Source organism: Nothobranchius furzeri, chromosome 8, assembly GCF_043380555.1.
Source record: "Nothobranchius furzeri strain GRZ-AD chromosome 8, NfurGRZ-RIMD1, whole genome shotgun sequence".
Taxonomy (NCBI): Eukaryota; Metazoa; Chordata; class Actinopteri; order Cyprinodontiformes; family Nothobranchiidae; genus Nothobranchius; species Nothobranchius furzeri.
In genome coordinates, this window is record NC_091748.1 from 58731939 (window position 1) to 58750884 (window position 18946).

An 18946-nucleotide genomic window follows, 5' to 3' on the forward strand; every position below is an offset into this window, starting at 1 on the left:
TTACAGAACTGAGCTTGTCAGTGCGCATGACTTTTGTAAATGTCTACCCATCACCTTAATAGTTTAATTATAAAATTTGCTGTTTATCATCAGGTGTGATATTTACAATGCATTTATAAATGGCTGGTGTCACAAACAGTGTCAGGGCCTTGCAGTAAATGGACTTCTGGAGTTTAGTGCATCCTTCATCAACAGGAACTGGATTCTGTTAGTTTGGCACGTGCTATCCAACATCCTCACCAGGAGCACATCTTAATGATAGAGCAACATGTAAACAACATCTTGGTGTGTGTGTGTGTGTGTGTGTGTGTGTGTGTGTGTGTGTGTGTGTGTGTGTGTGTGTGTGTGTGTGTGTGTGTGTGTGTGTGTGTGTGTGTGTGTGCGTGTGTGTGTGTGTGCGTGCGTGTGTGCGCTGTGTATCCCTTCTTTAGGAATGCCAAGCATACTGCTCTCTCCTCTTCTGTTTGACCACAACAGACGTAGTTTTATAAAAGTCAGAGATGACAGCTGAACATGGAGGGTTCCATTAGTCATAAGCTGTGAAAAGAAACAGAAGAGCTGTCATCAACTGCATGTTAGTCCAAGTTCACGTGGGAGAGGAGCATGCGATCCGCTTCATGACATCAGGTGAATTCCAGGTAAGAGATTTCATGCAGTCACACAAGAGTGGTCTTACTTTCTATTGTGAGGATGCAGGTACTTGCTGCTGTGCCTCTGCTGTTCACGGCCTTGCACATGTACTCTCCTTCATCCTCTGGGAAGGTCTCCGGCAGATAGAGGCAGTATGTCTCTCCTCTTTCAATATACTGATAGTCCTCACAGTCCTGGAGCATCTCTCCTTCAAACCACCAGGTTACCTCTGGCTTTGGCTCCCCAGTGATCTTAACTGTGAACCTAACTGGCTCAGAGTCCACCACCGACTGATTCTTAAGGGGCTTTTTAAACCACGGAGCTCCTGAACGAGCAGGATCTTCCTCGTCTTCATAGGCTGCAGAGCCATTAATGATGCTCCCCTCATCTTCCACTTCATCCTCCTTCTTCTGCAAACAGACAAAACAATGAAGAACTCAATACCTCTCTTTCTGTGCTCTTTCATTAGGACTGATTACCGGTATGCATGATACATCACAATGAAAATGGAGGATTTACTTTTTGGAGAGCTGCATCAATCTCTTGCTGTTCAAACTGCATTCTCTGCAGCTTCTGCTCTTCTATCCTCCTCCGCTCTTCTTCCTCTCTGGCTTTGGCCATTTGTTGAAATCGGGCTCGCATGTCCACCTTTTGTTTGAAAGGCGACTCTTCAGCTCGTCCTGGAGTTGTTACTCTTTCCTCCTCGTCCTCCTGAATAACACAGAGATTGTAAATGTCTCTCAATTAATTTTATCCAGGAGGCATCCTAATTATAGATGCCTGAGCCACCTCATCTCGATGTGGAGGAGCAGTGGATCTATTCCGAGCCCCTCCCGCATGACCGATCTTCTCACCCTATCTCTAAGGGAAAGCCCAGACACCCTGCAAAGAAAACTCATTTCGGCCGCTTGTATCCGCGATCTCGTTCTTTCTGTCGCTACCCAAAGCTCGTGACCATAGGTGAGGGTAGGAATAGCTCGACCTGTAAATCGAGAGCTTTCGACTTCCGGCTCAGCTCTCTCTTCACCACGACAGGCTGGTACAACACCTGCACCACTGCAGACGCAGCACCAATCTGCCTATCGATCACATGCTCTCTAAAATATCCTTTGCTATTTAGCCTGTTTGATCATGAAAAATACATTTCTACCTGTTAATGTTCCATCAACAACTTTAAGATCTAAAGATCAAACTAACAAATCCATAACTAAGGTGTTCAGTATACCAAACCATAATCCAAGGGCACTCAGCATTTCATTAGAAGGTTTATTACATTGTCTGGGTGCTCTTACCTCCTGTAACTTCTCAGCTTCTCTCTGTTTGATTTCATCGTCGATGGCCTTCCTCCGCTCCCTCTCCATCTCTATCTTCTTCTGAATCTCCTCCTCCGTCAGCTGCTTGATCTTCTCAAATTTAGACTTGAGGTTTTTGGCCTGAATGGAGCCAGTTTTCTTGAGTTTTGTCAGCTCTTCGTATTCGTTGCTAATGACATCTGAACTTTCATTTATTTCATCCTGTGAAACATAAACGCAGCTTGATTTCAGCTGATCTTGATTTCCACCTTTTTTTTTTCCACAACAGGATTTAATAGCAAATTCTGCATTATAGTTTGTGTTGTTCAGAGCATTTTAGCTAAATTAAAGTTGAAAGAGAAAGGATCTGGATCAAATTGATGCACTATACTCATTTGTTTTATCAAGAAGATAAAAAGAGTGCAGAAGCTTAAGCTAAAGTAGCATAAGAAACCTTTAAAAAACGGACCTCGCCCATCTCCTGCCTGAGTTGCTCAAACTCCTGCTTCTCCTTCTCCAGTTGCTTTTTGCGCTCCTCAGCCTTGCATCTCCTCTCAGTTTCCTCCTTCTCCTTTAGAAGCTCCTCAAAGTTGATTTCCAGTTTTCTGGGGTGCAGAGCCTCCTGAGACTCACTTTTGACCATTCCATCATCCTCTTCCAACACCTAAACATGCAATGAAGATGCACAATGCAGCTATGGATCTTTGGTCATGCAAACATTTAATTAGTTATTTCTTGTAAGCTAATAAGGAATCTCCACAGTTCAGCACTCACCCAGCATCACATAATAAAACCAGCAAACATGTATGGTGAAGCCAAATGAACAGAACAACAACATAAAGAGCTTTGTACTCTGGACTGTGTATTAAATAAATTCTAATTAACACCTTGCATGAATAATGAATGTTTTCTATAATTTCTTTGAAATAAAAATATTGAACAGCAAACCTTTCAATAACTCATTTGGAGAATGAACTAGCAGTGCAGCTGCACCATTTGAGAAAACCATTTTTTGAATATCTTTAAAGGAGACATAACATGAAAAACCCACTTTTTTATCCATTAACACGGTGTGTTTCACATTTTAAGTGTCTAAGTGAGCAAAAAGGCTTATATTATTCACTGGAGTTGCTATTTAGATATTTAATAATTAAGTTTTGGGCATATTTGTCCACCCGTTCAGTTTTTACATTATCTATTACATCAGTAATTAATTTAGTGAGGATAACTACCAAATATGGTAATGGCCCTCGGCTAAACACAGAGCCAATCCGCCATTTTTTCTTCTCGCTAAGATTTTTTGTAGTCCTATTGGAAAAAAGCAGAATGTCTTGTTATTTTAGCCACACACAGCTCAAAACTGTTCCTCGTTTTAAGGAAGGGTGGTGTGGCAGTATTTAAACCCAGGAGCTGATGACACTACTGCTAAAAAAAAAACACTGAAGAAAAAGTAGTGTGTTTGCGTTTGTTTGTTTGTGTGTGTGTGTGTGTGTGTGCGTGCGCGCGCGCGCGCGTGGTTCGTTCGTTCTGTCTCCAGGCTAGTGGCTAAGTACTGAGGGCTTCATCTATCTAAAAGGAGTCATTTGCATCTGAATGTGGCAGCACCGGGACACAGCAGCAGAGCGGTAAGCTTCATATCACTCTAAAATGTCGACAAACTTTACTTTAGATTTACAGGCATTAGCAGCACTAAAGCGTTAGCATCCGGCTTGCTATCGCTAGCACAGTATGCTAGTAAAGTTAGCACCCAGATTAATGTGGATTTGGCTGATTTTCGTGGAATAAAACGTGATTTCTGATCAACGCCTTCTTTTACACCAGATGATAACCTCCCACTGATTGTAACAGCAGAGAGCCTGTGTGTTATTCTACGTGAGTGTGATGTAATCTTAGCATCCAGTAAATAAAGTCCCATATCAGCTAAAATGCAGCGTGACAAAGTCATTAAAGTGCGTCAACACAGTGGATTTAATAGAGTTTTAAAGAACGATCTCTAAGTGAAGTGAGGTTAGTTTTTTGTCTCACTGCAGATATAAAAACTAACTCTGCATCAGTCAGACGCAGCAAAGCTCACCGTCTGTATGAGCGTGAGCATCGGAAAGCTGATAAAATTGGCTGTAAAATAATTAAAACAAAAGTAAAAATGCTCCTTTGCTTTTTAGAGTCCACATCCAGAAGACTGGAGCCGTGTTTCACTGACAGGCTGTCAGCCTAACGCCCTGATGAGCTCAGCTGGGACAAACTGGTCTGATGTTTAGGTAAGTGAAGATCTGCTTCTCCAAGGCCTTGAGATGCTAGTAAAAATTATTTAGCCAGCTTGCTAATGTTACTTTTCTTCTCCTCTAAGGAACACAGAACGTTCAGATGTTGGCGTTTCACGTCACCTACTGAGGAAGGAGACCCACCAGTAAAGAGACGGTCTGGACCAGACCAAAGTGAGTGATGACACACCTCAGCCACCCTCATCATTAAGAACACCTCACCCCCTGAATCACTCCGTCTGATGACAGCAGAGTGATTTATTTGATGTTTTACTTGTTTAGTCTGTTTAGAAATTATTGAATTACATTATTTTCTGTAATCGACCATCTGATCTGGATGTGTGCAGAATAAGTTTCCCCAAATTCAGCAGCAGCTGGCCTACAAAAACAGCTGCAGCATGTAGTAAGTCTGTCTGCACTGCTCTCTAATGAGCTTCCTTTCATAAGGAATCATTTGTATAATTTTAGTGTCACTATTTTATTACATTTGTAGGAAAATATGAAGTCACTGCAGCAAAGTGAACTTGTGAACAAACACAAACGTGACTATAAACATGAAAGCTAAAGAAACAACTTTCCTAAAGCTGCTTGTAAACAAAATATGTCATTAAAGTTATTGTCTATCATTGCAGAATATGGCGATGACATCATGGAACTGGTCTTTGGAAAAGTTTTCCCCGAACCAACTCCATTTCTAGATGAGGTAGAGAAGATCTGCATCTCACCAACTCTCTGGTCTCAGTATTCAGACAACGGAGGTCTCCCACTGTTGTCCAGGACCAGTTTGAAGCCCACATACTGCCCCTCCCTCATCATCAGGAAACATCAATCCGTATCCTGAGGACAACAGAAGACGGCAGGAGGACAGGAACTCTGAGACCTAGACACCACCAGCACCGAGACACAAAGCACCTGTGTGCACAACGCCTGTTTTAACTACTAAAGCCTGTTTATTATATTGTTCTACTTATTTGCTGTGAGGTTAATACTTAGAAAATTTGTATATTAATGTAAACAATTAAAAAAAATCACTGATTGTATGTTTTCTTTTAGATGTAATGGTCCAAACTCCGCCTTGTAGACATTTATTGCATCCTGTAGGTAAATACACAGAACAGGCTCAGGTCCAGGATGACCCAGCATGCTCTTCTTCCATTCTGGCTGTTAGGGATTGTATCAATAACTCAATGCCTACTGATGTTTTCACCTAACGGTATTTATTTAGAATGCAGGTCAGATTTAACTATATTTGTTAGCAAAGCAGACTGATCTTGGGAATTTCACTGCAGCACTGATGTCCACCTCTCTGTACACATTAGAGAGAATTACCACTTTACAGCTAAACACATTTAATAAAGATATAGGCTACGCATTGCAGACAATAAAAACAAAGTTGTAAGCATTAGAATTATAATGATGACATTAAAGAACATTTGGAGGAATGTTCTTTATTTTTGACTAGAATCTCAACTCTTTAAATTAAAATGTAACTGCTTTTTATCCATTTTCAGCCATTAAGACACCCAATATAAAATAAGACTACTTATAAAATTATTTATAATTATATGTATGTATATAGATAGAGATCTTAATAAAATATATTCTTTGAATGGTGTTTTAATGAGCTGTATCATTTTTTTAAACATTTTTTACAGAAATAAGCAAGCAGCATTCCTTGTGTGTGTGTGTGTGTGTGTGTGTGTGCGCGCGCGCGTGTGCCTGCTCGCTTGTCCCTCCGTCGGCCGTGACGGGTGTGTGTGAGTGACTACAGACAAATGCATGAGAGAGTTAGCAGCCATGAAACAGCTTGATGAACTACTCTCCCCACGTGTTTTAAAAATGCTAATATGCTATGCTAAATCTGCTATGCTAAATAATGATTTCTCTATAGAACTACAAAGTCCGACTGGGGGAGGAGAGTACAGGACTGCACTATGGAGGGGGGCGGAGTTTACAGCTCCTCCTCCAGTTTAAAGAGACAGTACCCCAAAACGGCTCGTTCTCAAGACTCTCCTCAGAACAGGGGTAGATGAGGGTCTGTAGAGCAACAATAATGAGGAAATCAGACCAAAGAACTGCAGTTCCACTGTTTTTAGACCCCCAACTGAAGGATTTAGATGTAAAAAGGAATAACTTAAAAGCATGTTATGTCTCCTTTAAAGGGTAACTAGGCAGTTTTGGCTTGCTTTTAGCAACCCCTAGTGTCTGTTGGTAGAACTGAAAGCAAAACGTATCTCCTGGCTGTGCATTTGTCTTTTTAAGACCTCATTCTAATGGCTGAAACGTCTCCCAGCCTTCCTCGGTGTCTACAGGACTGATTCATCACCAATTTAAACAAATCAGCTGTGTCCATGATCTCCAACATGCAGGAAACGTGCTGGAAGCATTTTTATAAGTCCAACAGACCGGACCGGATGTTATGAAGTTGCAAGTGGAATATTCTGGCCACAGGAGGTGATACAGGCTGGGTGGCCTTTCATTAACCCTGTAAAGGGTCATTTTAGCACATATTGGCTCAAGAAAAAGATTTTAAAATATGAAAAAGGTGCAGAGTATCCCTTTAAACACGTGAAGTTCATGAAATTGTGTTTTAATTTTTAAAGCCTTTTGAGAATCAGATCAGAGCTCTTTCTAGGAAAGATGAGCAGCAGGGTTGTTTTTAAGCCTGAAGAACACCACATTAGCTGTAGCATGTTAGCGATCAGCACACTTAAATTTTTTGCTCATAGGTGTGCAGGCTCACCATGCTCTTGCGAGCCTCAGCAAAGAGCTTCTTTTCCTCCTCCAGTCTCCTCTTGGCCTCCTCCTCAGCCTTCTTCTGCTCCTCTTCGCGTCTCTGCCGTTCTAACTCCTCAAAACTGACGCAGATTTTTCCTGGTTTGCTTCCCTCCAGGTTCAGCAAGGCCATCAGCACCTCATCGTCCTCATCCACAAGCTGACAGGTAACACAAGGTGAATCTGCATTATTATTATTTCCTTTTTGCCTACATTTGTGTGTTTGGATCATCTATCCAACTCTTCATATACTAATCTACTCTAACAGTAAACACTTCTTCCAAAGCCTGTAACTAATTGGGCTAAACTGTAAAGTTCTAGGTTATTTTGCAAGAACAATATCACTCTTTTTCCTCCAGACTGTGAATTTCCAGAGTCAGTCACATTTTTATAGTAATATAAATGGAAGTGTAATTACCATGCTCTTCCTGGCTTCAGCAAAAGCTCGTCTCTCCTCCTCCATTCGTCTCTTTGCTTCCTCTTCTGCTTTTCTGCGCTCTTCTTCTACTCGTTGTCTCTCCAGCTCCTCAAAGCTCAGTCTCAGTTTCCCAGGACGGAACTCCTCTTTGTCTTCCTGAACTGCCTGAGAGCCATCCTCATCGTCTTCCTGATGAGACGCGGGAGTATAGAAGCTCAGATTATTTTAGCTCATCAGTTAAAACACAATTCATTTCAGTTGAGTTATCCTTGTCCGGAGGAGCCAGTAAACATTTCTGTTCACCTGTCCCACTTTGGCCTCCTGGAACGCCTTCTTCTCCTCTAACAGGCGCTGTTTGGCTTCCTCCTCAGTCTGCTTCCTCCTCTGTTCCTGACGTTCCTTCTCCATCTCCTCAAAAGTCAGCTTCAGCTTCCCAGGGGTCACAGCCTCTTTTTCCGAGGGCTTCTCCTCTTCATCCTAATTCAGATTTAGAATCAAACCCACAATCCTGAGAAAGCTATAAAAGGTTAACTTTGAAATCTCTCAAGTGAAGAGCTAAAGTTCTTTAAAAGGAGATTAGGCCGTTTTTGCCTTGCTTTTAACACCCCCTAGTGTCTTTTTAATGGAAGCAAAAGCTAAACTTATCTCCTCGTTTGTCTTTTTAACACCTTAATCTGAAAGCTGAAACGTCTCCTCAGCCTTCATTAGTGTCTACAGGAGCGATTCATAACAAAATGAAATTAACCAGCTGATCTAAAACATGCAGGAAACGTGCTTGAAGCAGACTGCAGCGCCAGGTATGTCCAACAGACCGGACCAGCACTCTGACGTTGCAAATGCGGTATTCTGGCTGCAGAGGGTGGTGAGGGTCAGTGACATTTCATTAACCCTGTAAAGGGTGATTTTAGCACATACTGGCTCAAGAAAATTTTTTAAAAATCTGAAAAATTAGCAAAGTATCCCTTTAAAACCAACCTGCTGAACAACGGAGCATCGCTTAGATTCCCTAAAAGAGCGCCTGTTTTCATCATATCGCCTTTTCTTCTCCTCTTCCGCCTTCTTCTTCAATTCCTCCTCGCGGTTCTTCTCAATGTCCTCAAAGTTCATCTTGATTTTGCCTGGAGGTCGCGATGACTTTGCTGGAACCACACGTACCAGGATCGTGTCATCTCCTTCCTGGTAAACCACAGACCACATCCGCAAATCGGACACAGCAATCAGTGGATGATGTCAAGAATGAACTCTGGCAGCAACAAATAAAACATCCTAACTGGGATAAAGAAAATGTGTGAGTAAATGATAAATGGTAAATGGTAAATGGCCTGTATTTGATATAGCGCCTTCTGGAGTCCTGGAACCCCCCAAGGTTCTTCACAACACAATCAGTCATTCACCCATTCACACACACATTCACACACTGGTGGGGATGAGCTACGATGTAGCCACAGCTGCCCTGGGGCGCACTGACAGAGGCGAGGCTGCGAGTAGATCTAATGTTGGGTGCAGTGGGCGTGGGTTTAAGATAGAGAGTCTAATTTAGTCACAGGATGAAAGTTTGGAGCTAATTTTGTCACTTGGAGGTGCGGGAGACAGTTGGCAGTCATGCGCTGTTTACACCTGCAGATCCGTTCCAGTTGTTTCTAGATCCAAGCGCTCCACAGGAGAACTTTCATCTACAGCTCTCAGAAGTAGCTTAGTGGAGGAACAGCCGATGTGTAAAAGCTTCAAACCTTTGGTTGAAGTAGCTTTTAAACTTTTAGATATGTTTTAGGAGGAGCAGTAGCTCAGGTTGGCAGAGCGGGTTGTCCAGTAATCAGAAGGTTGCAGGTTCGAATAGAATTCTGCTGTCGTGTCCGTGGGCAAGACATTTAACCCACTACACCTGCAGGTGGTGGTGGAGGGACCGGTGGCGCCTGTGCTCGGCAGCCTCGCCTCTGTCAGTGCGCCCCAGGGCAGCTGTGGCTACAGTGCTCATCACCAGCAGGGAGTGAATGTGTGTGTGAATGGGTGAATGACTGGTTGTGTTGTAAAGCACCTTGGGGGGTTCTAGGACTCTGGAAGGCGCTCTATCAAACAGGTCATTTACTATTTCAAATTGTCACAAACAGCCAATGGGCACCAGTTTTTAAATTATACTTGATACTCATTACTTTCTATTACAAGCTCATTACTAATTACTTTAAGTAGTCTATTAAAAGCTTTATGACCCTTCTAACGCATGAAATAATCTCTTTTGTAATGAAAGTTTTTAAAAGTTACATTTATGAAAGCAGAATTTTAAACTAAAAGCATAAAATAAGAAGTTATGCATTTTGCAGCATCGGCCATAATGTTTCCTAACTTTTTGATTTCAGATTACAGCAGTACTGAAATCCTGGAGATAAAACTTCAACCATATATTTGTGACGCTCTGGGTCAGTGCACTAAATCATTGCTGTAATCGCAGAGTCCTTTTAAAGATTTCCATTCGTTACCTTTGACGGCATTGTGAATGTCATTTACACTGCACTAGAGCAGATTTAGCAGAGGTAGCAGGAAATTGCCTATAATTATCTATCTGGCACAACTTGCATAACCATTCCCAGGAACCGTCCTGTCTGAGTGCCTAATGAGCCTCTAACGGCACTTAAACTGCTGCGGCTGTAACATGTGATTGGATGTAATCAGATGACATGTATGGCATCATTTCCCAAACAGTAACACATTGTAGATGTTGACATACAACGGAAATGACCTGTTTAGCGCCAGCTCACAGGCTGCTCATGTGAAAAATGCTACAACCAGTTCCAGACCTATATCCAGCTCCAGCCAACTGTTCCCAACTCAAACGCCACTTAAAATAACTCATCCGAGTGGCAGCTGAGGATTACCCTAATCATCACAGAAGAAAGTGCACCACATTCTCACCACGGAGACAACACTGGAGCACCCAGACTGGCTTCCCAGTGAGATGTGACTCTTTCAGCACAAGTTCACCCACCTCAGCAGCTTTCTGAGCCAGTTCTTTCTTGATTTTGGCTTTTTCCATGTTGTCCTGGGCCTCCCTCTTCCTCCTCTCGTCGTCCATCTTCTTCCTCTCCTCTTCTTGTCTTTGTTTCTCCATTTCTGCAAACTTCCCCTTCACACTACCTGAGTAATTCACAAAGAAACAAAGCAATCCTCCTCTCTCGTGCATCTCTCTCTCTTTTCGTAAACAATTGCCTCTGCGTGTCTTACCTGTGATTTTGGGGACGTAGGACTTTTCCACCTTTTTTGATTTTACCTCCTCCTCTTCATCGCTGGAGGCAAGAAGTTCTTTTATCTGCAGGTAGATTAAATGAAGAGTGTAGTGAGGTTAAGGTTTAGCTGGGATCCTCCCCTCTGCCACTCGTGGAGCCATGCTGGCCCCAGCAAGAACTAGGGCCAAATCCCTGCTAATAGCAAGATCATGTGGTCAGCAGGTGAGCCTCTGATTGGACCACAGCGTTGCTGCACAGAGAGGGGATGAGCGTAGGTGTCCAAGCCGGGCTAGCGGTGGCACACGTCCACAGGAAGGTTGTTGTGTCTGATTATCACTGATAATCCACTCACACGACACTGTATCACAATTATTTTACTACAATCAGACGAGAGGAAAAGCAGTCGAGCCTTGAATTCTTGATCTCTGACTATGTGGATAGCTTGAGAGTTTCTCACCTATAAAATGGGATGAAAACTATAGAAAACAGGATTTAATTCATTGTAAAATGGTTCAAATGTAATATTTGGAGCTTTAAGGTCAAACTAACAGATTTTTTTTGTTATTTTCATGCAAATTTGCAAACCTTAACCCAAAAAATACCTATTTAGTCACTGCCTAGGGATATTTACGAAAAGGTTTGCATTATTTCAAACTACTCTCTGGATACTAACTTTACCCTGTAAATCAAAACAAAATATAAAACTAATTTACAGGATTAGATGACTTGCAAATGGATGCAGTTTCTTTTAAATGGTTGAACTTTAAGATTAGACCAGAAAACTAGAAGTATTTTGTTGTAAATATTCTGCAGAGGCAACATTTCAGAGAAGGGATTTTTTAGATTAATAGCGAGAAATGGACTAACAATTAATGGTGAAACAGAAACACATCATTCTTCCCATCAAGAATCAACCTGAACAGTTCATGAGTGAATTGTTTCAAAGCAGCCCTTAACCATTTTGGAAAACCTCAAGACCCTATCTCATCTCGTCAAATTTATCTTATTTTAGTAATTTACTAATCTCCTCAATCTTTTTACAACATGTTACATTTATGCCTCAGTTAGTTTATCTAATATATTTTGTATTTGTGTACAGTGGGTATGGAAAGTATTCAACCCCCTGTGAATTTTTCACTCTATTATTTTGCAGCCACTTGCTAAAATCCATTAAATTATTTTTTCCCCATTAATGTACACACAGCACCCCGTATTAATAGAAAAACAGAATTTTAGAAATGTAGGCAGATTTATTAATCAACAAACTGAAACATCACATGGTCCTAAGTATTCAGACCCTTTGCTGTGACGCTCATATGTTTAACTCGGGTGTTTTTCGTGTCTTCTGATCATCCTTGAGATTGTCCTACACCTCCATTAGAGTCCAGCTGTGTTTGATTAAACTGATTGGACTTTATTAGGAAAGCCACACACCTGTCTAGATAAGACCTTACAGCTCACAATGCATGTCAGAGCAAATGAGAATCATGAGGTCAAAGGAACTGGCTGAAGAGCTCAGAGACAGAATTGTGGAAAGGCAAAGATCTGACCAAGGTCACAAAAATATCTGCTGCTCTTCAGGTTCCTAAGAGCACAGTGGCCTCCATAATCCTTAAATGGAAGACATTTGGAACGACCAGAACCCTTCCTTGAGCAGGCAGTATGGTCAAATGGAGCTACCGGGGGAGGCGAGCCTTGTTGAGAGAGGTAAAGCCGAACCCAAAGATCACTGTGGCTGAGCTCAAGAGATGCGGTCAGGAGATGGAGAAAGTTGTAGAAAGTCAACCATCACTGCAGCCCTCCACTAGTCGGGGCTTTATGGCAGAGTGGCCCGTCAGAAGCCTCTCCTCAGTGCAAGACACATGAAAGCCTGTATGGAGTTTGCTAAAAGACACCTGAAGTACCCAGAGATGGTGAAGAATAAAAATCTGATGAGACCACGATAGAATTTTTTGGCCTTAATTCTAAATGTGTGTAGAAAACCAGGCACTGCTCATCAGTTGTCCGATACAGTACCCACAGTGAAGCATGGTAGTGGCAGAATCATGCTGTGGGGGTGTTTTTTTAGCTGCAGGGACAGGACGACTGGTTGCAATCAAGGGAATGATGAATACAGCTAAGTACAGAGAAGTCCTGGATAAGAATCTTCTCCAGAGTGCTCAGGACCTCAGACTGGGCTGAAGGTTTACCTTCCAGCATGACATTGACCCTTAGCACACAGCTAAAATAACAAAGAAGTGGCTTCACAGCAACTCTGTGAAAGTTCTTGAACGGCCCAGTCAGAGCCCTGGCTTAAACCCAATTGAGCATCTCTGGAGAGACCTAAAAATGGCTGTCCACCAACGTTCACCACCCAACCTGACCGAACTGGAGAGGATCTGCAAGGAGGAATGGCAGAGGATCCCCAAACCCAGGTGTAAGAAACTTGCTGAATATTTACCAAGAAGATTGATGGCTGTATTAGCTCATAAAGGGTGTTCTACTAAATACTGAGCGAAGACTCTGAATACTTAGGACCATGTGATGTTTCAGTTTTTCTTTTTTGAAAAATCTGCAGAAATTTCTAAATTTCTGCATTTTTTCTGTCAATATGGGCTGCTGTGAATTAAATTTATTTTAGCAAATGGCTGCAACACAACAAAGAGGTCAAAATTCAAGGGGATCTGAAAACTTTCTGCACCCACTGTAAATTCACTGTCAAATTTGTTCCATTTACATTCTTTTCGGATGACAAGCAGGGTTTAACAACCAAGCAAATATTAGTAAGATTAGAAAATATCACCTAACAACAAACACAGACCAACGTTTGTGTATTAAAAAACACAAAACATGACTTATAGGTGAATAAATTGTGAGTATGATTGTTATGTGTGACGAATAAAAGACTGAATCTCACTCCAGCTGGAAGCTTTGTCACCTCCATCATGCCCCATCATGCCATGCAGACCACAGTTGGAGGTTAGTGGGTTTATCTGTCTTTGACCTGCTGTTTTCTGCGATTCCACTCCCTCTCCTTGACGTATTGCTCCTTCCTCTTCTGTTGTTCGTCCCTGTTTCTTTGCCGACTGCGCTCCTCCCGGGCCTTCTGCATGGCCTCAAACTTGCTCTTCACATCTCCTTTGTCCTTGTTCATCTTCGGTACGTAGCTTCTGGCCACCGGCTTTCTCGACCTGAGGAGCTTCTGTAGTTTAACCGTGACAAAAGATTTATCATTTTATGGTCAATAGTTTTACTTAGAGTGTGTGAAACATCACCTCCACAAAGGTTGACGGTGTGTTCTTTCCGCCTCACCTCTCTCTTAAATGCCACATCGGAGATGTTCTCTGTGTCGTTTGTTTCAGGTAGAGGATTCTCCTCCATCTGTGAAACTCCATTCAGATCCTCCGATCTGTCTCTGTTCTCATTATTAGTGCAGTTTCGCTTTTTCCCCAAACCGTTGACCTCCGTCTTCTCAGTTTCACTGTTGGATTCATCGTTCCCCTCGCCAGGATTGTCATCTTCACTCTCACTTTTCTCCTCTACATCATTTTCTTCAGCTCTCATAAAATCCTCTGTGATTTCTTCACCGCTCATGCTGCGGTCGTCACTGTGAGCATCAATGGCTGTGACCTGTGCCACGTCGGTCATGTTTGCGCCACAAGTTGACAAACAGGCTTGGTTACGATTTTTGTCTGCAACACAAAGAGGTCATGGTTAAGTAAGGAAGTAAACATTTTACAAATGTATTTGATTAAAGTGATAAAAACCTAGATTTTACATGCTACCTTGACAGATAGAGCCTTTAATTATCAAAATGTAAAACAAAAATGTGTTTTTGTCATAAATATTTAATAAATGGAACATGGTCTTTGTCTTTAATGACTAAAAATCTTCTTTATATTACTTCATTCTTGCATCACCATTGCATTTTCAATTTTTAAAGGTGTGGTTCACTCATTTTATCAATGCATTTGCAGTGGTCTCTAGTAGGATTGAATGCCTTGTGTGTGTGTGTGTGTGGGGGGGGGGGGGGGGGGTTGCACCTGTTTCAGGAACTGGAAGATTACCAGATCAGAGGAAAGCTTCAGGATTTGAAGTCTTACTTCTTGATATTTGGACATCTCACCTCTGATTGGACAACAGCAACACAACTCAATTTGCTTTGCGACACTGATGTTTTATCTCCACTAGTAGCTCAAGCCTGGAGATGTTCTGCTGTGTGGTGGCATTGCTAAAGCTAACAGCTAGCTTCTATAAGCCAAGACGTTCTCTGCTGTTTGCTGGAATCTAAACCAACAACAGCCTTCCCCATTGCAAGTCAAGATGGGTGAGTTTATGAAAAAACAGTGTGACGTAGATCCATCAGGCTTTTCAAATCCTAGAGTTTCTATATCTAATCCTCTATGTCAGAAACAATCATTGAAAATGTTTTTTCAGTGTTCGGCCCCTTGGAGTTGAATTAAAAACAACATCCCAACTGTGAAAGATATACATTTCTTAATGTTTCTGAAATGTAATTTTATGAGCAAAGAGAACTTCTTAAACTCAAAGTTGGCTTCTCGTTACTTTGGGAAAGAATGCAGTGGAAGCTTGCTGACCCTATTAATAGGCAACTTAGAAGTCCAGAACATGTGATCACGGCTATTTCTGATGAGAGGTAGTCAGTTGGACAAAGCTCAAGCTGGCATCCACATGTCGCCCCTGCCGACCCTTGACAAAATGGCCCTGGGTCTTTGGGCGAGGTGAACGATGAGATGTGTATACCTTTACTCCTCCCACGCTAAAGCCGTTGCTGTTCATCAGCATCCACAAATACTTTCTCTATTCAGGTGTGATGACCATATTGTGGCACAATGCTGCTAATCAGAAGCTTCGTTATTGCGGCCTGCAGTCAACACATAGAGGTGTGACGTTTCCTCGCCAGTGTGTTCACCAAATGACAACTGAAACAAAAGTGTCCAACATAAATACGTCAAATCTGTAGATTAAACCTAAATCCTTCCAGTGAAGTAGCTTTCATTCATTAAAATGTGCAGGAACTTCGATTAAACCGTTGGTGATCCAACAAGATTTACAAGCCAGGTTTTATCAAACAAGGTGAATCAGGGATTAATGCAGGAGAAAGCCCAATCACCCTAAAGCAGTCTGTGACTGTGACTCCTGCTGGAGCCACAATCATCTTAATTATAATTAGATTACATTGCAAGTATTTCCCTAGAATTAGCTCTACTGGGTAAAATCAGCAGTTCAACAACTCCAGTTTATAACCCTACTGAAACATGTAATGGCCTTTATTGTGTTTAACAAAACAGAAGTTTTAAGTGTTTTTATAGTCAGCTAGTTTATGAGAATTAGGCTATATTCTACATGATTATTGTTAACTGGCTGAGCTGAAATTTAGAAATCTCATTTTTTTAGGTCTGTGTACTCATCATTGTCAAGCATTTATAGCAATAATAGGTGTTCGTCACTTCTAGTATTGTGTTTTTTAAGCTAATCATAAATGGGGAATAACATGACACCTGCTTTTTTTTATTAATTTGAAGATACCAAGGTAAGGCAAGTCAGAGTAATACAAAAATCAGAAATTGGTATCATCCCTCAAATTCAACATCAGTGCATCTCTTCAGGCCTCTAAATGTTTCTGTCCAGCTGGCACAAAAGCAGGAAGAAACCTAAAAGTTGAACACAGCAGCTTTTTGATCGGCTTTTACCAAAAATACAATGATTTTTGGTAAATCAATCAAAAATCATTGTATTTTTGATAAAGGCTGATCACACTGAGACAGTCAATCCAGATCGTTTCTTTTGTTTTTAACTCATTAGTACGATGTTAGTTTTTACACCTGTTTTGAGTAGCTGGAGTCATAAAAAGTACTTTACCTCCTTGTGCTCGTGCTGCCCTTCCCACGTTTGGATTTAAATTCCCTTTGGATCGATAAAAAACTGAACTAAATCTCGGAGCAGTGACTCGGGGTGTTCTGAGCGTTGGCAGGCTGCACCAGCTCGACTGTTCGCCGGTTTGCTGGTTGGGGGTCGGTGTGTCGTTTCCATAAAAGTACCGTTACTTCTAGTCGGATACCGCATGCCGCGCGAGCCTGACGCACGCTCAGCTGTTGTCCAAGGCGCGCGTCCGCGTACACGTGCACTCGCACCACACGGGCCTGACCAACGTAGAGCTTTATCAAACGTGCCTGTCCAGGTCATCGTGTCACACACAGCTTCTTAAATCATTAAGCTACAAATGATTTTTAAAAGGAAGTATTGTTAAATACTTAGCATTTATTAATGTTAAGTAATCAAATGTATTCCTGTTTTAGCAGTGGCAGTTTTAAAGAGGTGTAGTATCAAATGTAACAAATGTAACAATATCAGAGTAAAAATCAAGAAAATATGTGTGTGTTATTTATTTTTATTAGACTGGCTGATGTGAGCAACTGGATGCTTCTGTTGGACTGGGTCGTAAAACCAGACAGTTTGTTATCTGCTTGTTGACCTCTAGCAAAATTCCTGACTTATCACCTGAGAGGGACACCAGCTTCCCTTTTTTATGCCTCTATTTTAACTTATTCATTGGTGTCCCTCTCTGCAGTTTAGAGTCAAGTCACCCTAAAGCACCATGGGCTTTCATATATTTCAGACATCAGATGTCATGCAACTTTATGGTATGGTCATGATTTGAATGAACACGAGGAGGTGCCGGTGTCACTGCATGCATGTAAACAGAAACTGCAGCAGACATATTTTGTCTGCACTAATGGCTCCATGCACAGCTGCTGCTGACTCACTGCACTAATATGAAAAATATTAGGAAAGTTGTAAATTCTGGGAATGTTAAGATACTTTTTGGGAAGCAACAGCTGCATCTCATAGCAGGATTTGTAATGTAGCATTAAAAAGAATCACCTGAGGTAAATATCCTTTGCAGATTTCAGCGGTGAGTTGGTGTGTCCAGCAACCAGAGTTGAGGATTTGGGGAACCCCCAAACAGTAGCGCTAAAGTGGGCTAATACTGTCATCAGAAGTGCAACCTGAGACTCTGTCTCTGAAAAAAGAAAGAGGCGGAAGAAAAGTTGATATTCTTCAGATAAAAGAGCACAAACACTTTTCAAAGCCTGTCTATAAACAATGAAAGTGAAGATAATCTAACAAAGGCATAGACAGAGTAGAAACCAAAGATAAGAGAGGATGTAATTTTATACACGATACTTTCAGCTAAAGCCGATCCGATGTCCTCATAACAGCTACAAAGCCTCCGCTCGTCTTTGTACCATTTTCTTTGAGGTCACATCTTTGCTGTGGTTACAGTTGTTGCAAGCGTGTGTTTTATTTCAGAGCAGATCAAGGCTTTTATTTCACTGTTTTTAAACTCTCAGGACGCTGGAGGCTTCATCCTCTCCTGCTTCAAGCAGTGAAGGGCATTAGAGACAACAAGAGGGCTGCTTTATAAATAGCACCACAGCTGTTGCAACTAATCAACACAGAAGAGGACAGCTAACCTGAGTCAGACCTCAGCTGCTACAGGACGCCTCCTCCCCCTCAACCTACACCTTATGATGGTACAGTCCTCACCCCTGCTGAGGCCCCAGTAGACTGGCTCAGTGAGTCAGACCTTTGCCACCTGGAGGAGGACACACCTCTCCACACCAGTACAAATAACACATCTGATAACCAATCTTAAAATGCCAACGAATCATTCAAGAAATTTGATGGGACCCTCCTATTCCATCTAAACATTTGACCAGGATGTCAGGTTAAGTCATTCATGAGTCTTCTCAGTCTCCACATGCGAACTAATAGGTCCATCAGTAATGCCACAGTGACACTGTCTTGTAGACGCACTATGTGCTTAGTCATGCTGGTCACGTTGTGCAGTCTTGTTGTTCTAGTGATGTTTATGCTGTTAGACTTTTCTTGGTTAGTTGCAGATAGATCTTCATTATCTTTTAGAATAGATCTTAATGATAGATGTGTCCTGACAACACAGTGTACAAACACACCACAAAAATCTGTCCATGGTTAATGCTGGCCCATGTTTGGACCACAATGCACTGTGACGAGCACTTGATCAGCCAATACATCAAACCTCTCTCAATGAGCAAAAACGCTATGTGTGTATATTCATTTAATATAATTTTTAAAAATCTGGTAAATTTAGACTATTTTGTCAAAATATATTTCTAAATTACTGATGTGATATACTGTATATTTTATTTAAAAAAAAATACGAGCTTATGGTCAGACAGTTGAAAAGCTGAATGGAGTTCGAGTTCTACAATGGATGGCTTCACACATGCGCAGTCGTGTGACAGCTTCCATCTGAACAACTTCCTGCTGGTGCGAGAAGTTCTGACATTATCGCGATAAACTGAC

At 41.7% G+C, this 18946-nt stretch overlaps 1 protein-coding gene and 1 long non-coding RNA gene across 2 annotated transcripts; one reads left to right on the forward strand and one right to left on the reverse strand.

Moving 5' to 3' along the window:
- Window positions 1-641: 641 nt before the first annotated feature.
- Window positions 642-16616, reverse strand: nexn (nexilin (F actin binding protein)). The gene is made up of 13 exons (XM_015970561.3): window positions 16457-16616; window positions 13886-14265; window positions 13578-13775; window positions 10593-10677; window positions 10357-10505; window positions 8352-8552; window positions 7680-7853; window positions 7377-7565; window positions 6927-7118; window positions 2392-2586; window positions 1923-2144; window positions 1150-1341; window positions 642-1040 (listed from the first exon to the last, which is right to left on the reverse strand). The coding sequence occupies exons 2-13, from the start codon at window positions 14219-14221 to the stop codon at window positions 657-659; spliced, it is 2517 nt and encodes an 838-aa protein (XP_015826047.1). The 5' UTR covers window positions 14222-14265; window positions 16457-16616; the 3' UTR covers window positions 642-656.
- On the forward strand, window positions 3408-4953 carry LOC139071450 (uncharacterized). The gene is made up of 4 exons (XR_011521337.1): window positions 3408-3547; window positions 4085-4180; window positions 4270-4357; window positions 4816-4953. It is a non-coding gene; the product is annotated as an uncharacterized lncRNA (long non-coding RNA).
- Window positions 16617-18946: the final 2330 nt, after the last annotated feature.

What these genes read in the sequence shown, in the direction of transcription:
- nexn (XM_015970561.3), bottom strand. Translation starts at nt 14,221, where the DNA reads ATGACCGACGTGGCACAGGTCACAGCCATTGATGCTCACAGTGACGAC. An exon ending in CTACGTCCCCAAAATCACAG is followed by an intron (nt 10,506 to 10,592) that starts GTAAGACACGCA and finishes TGAATTACTCAG; the next exon opens with GTAGTGTGAAGGGGAAGTTT. An exon ending in TTGATGCAGCTCTCCAAAAA is followed by an intron (nt 1,041 to 1,149) that starts GTAAATCCTCCA and finishes GTCTGTTTGCAG; the next exon opens with AAGAAGGAGGATGAAGTGGA.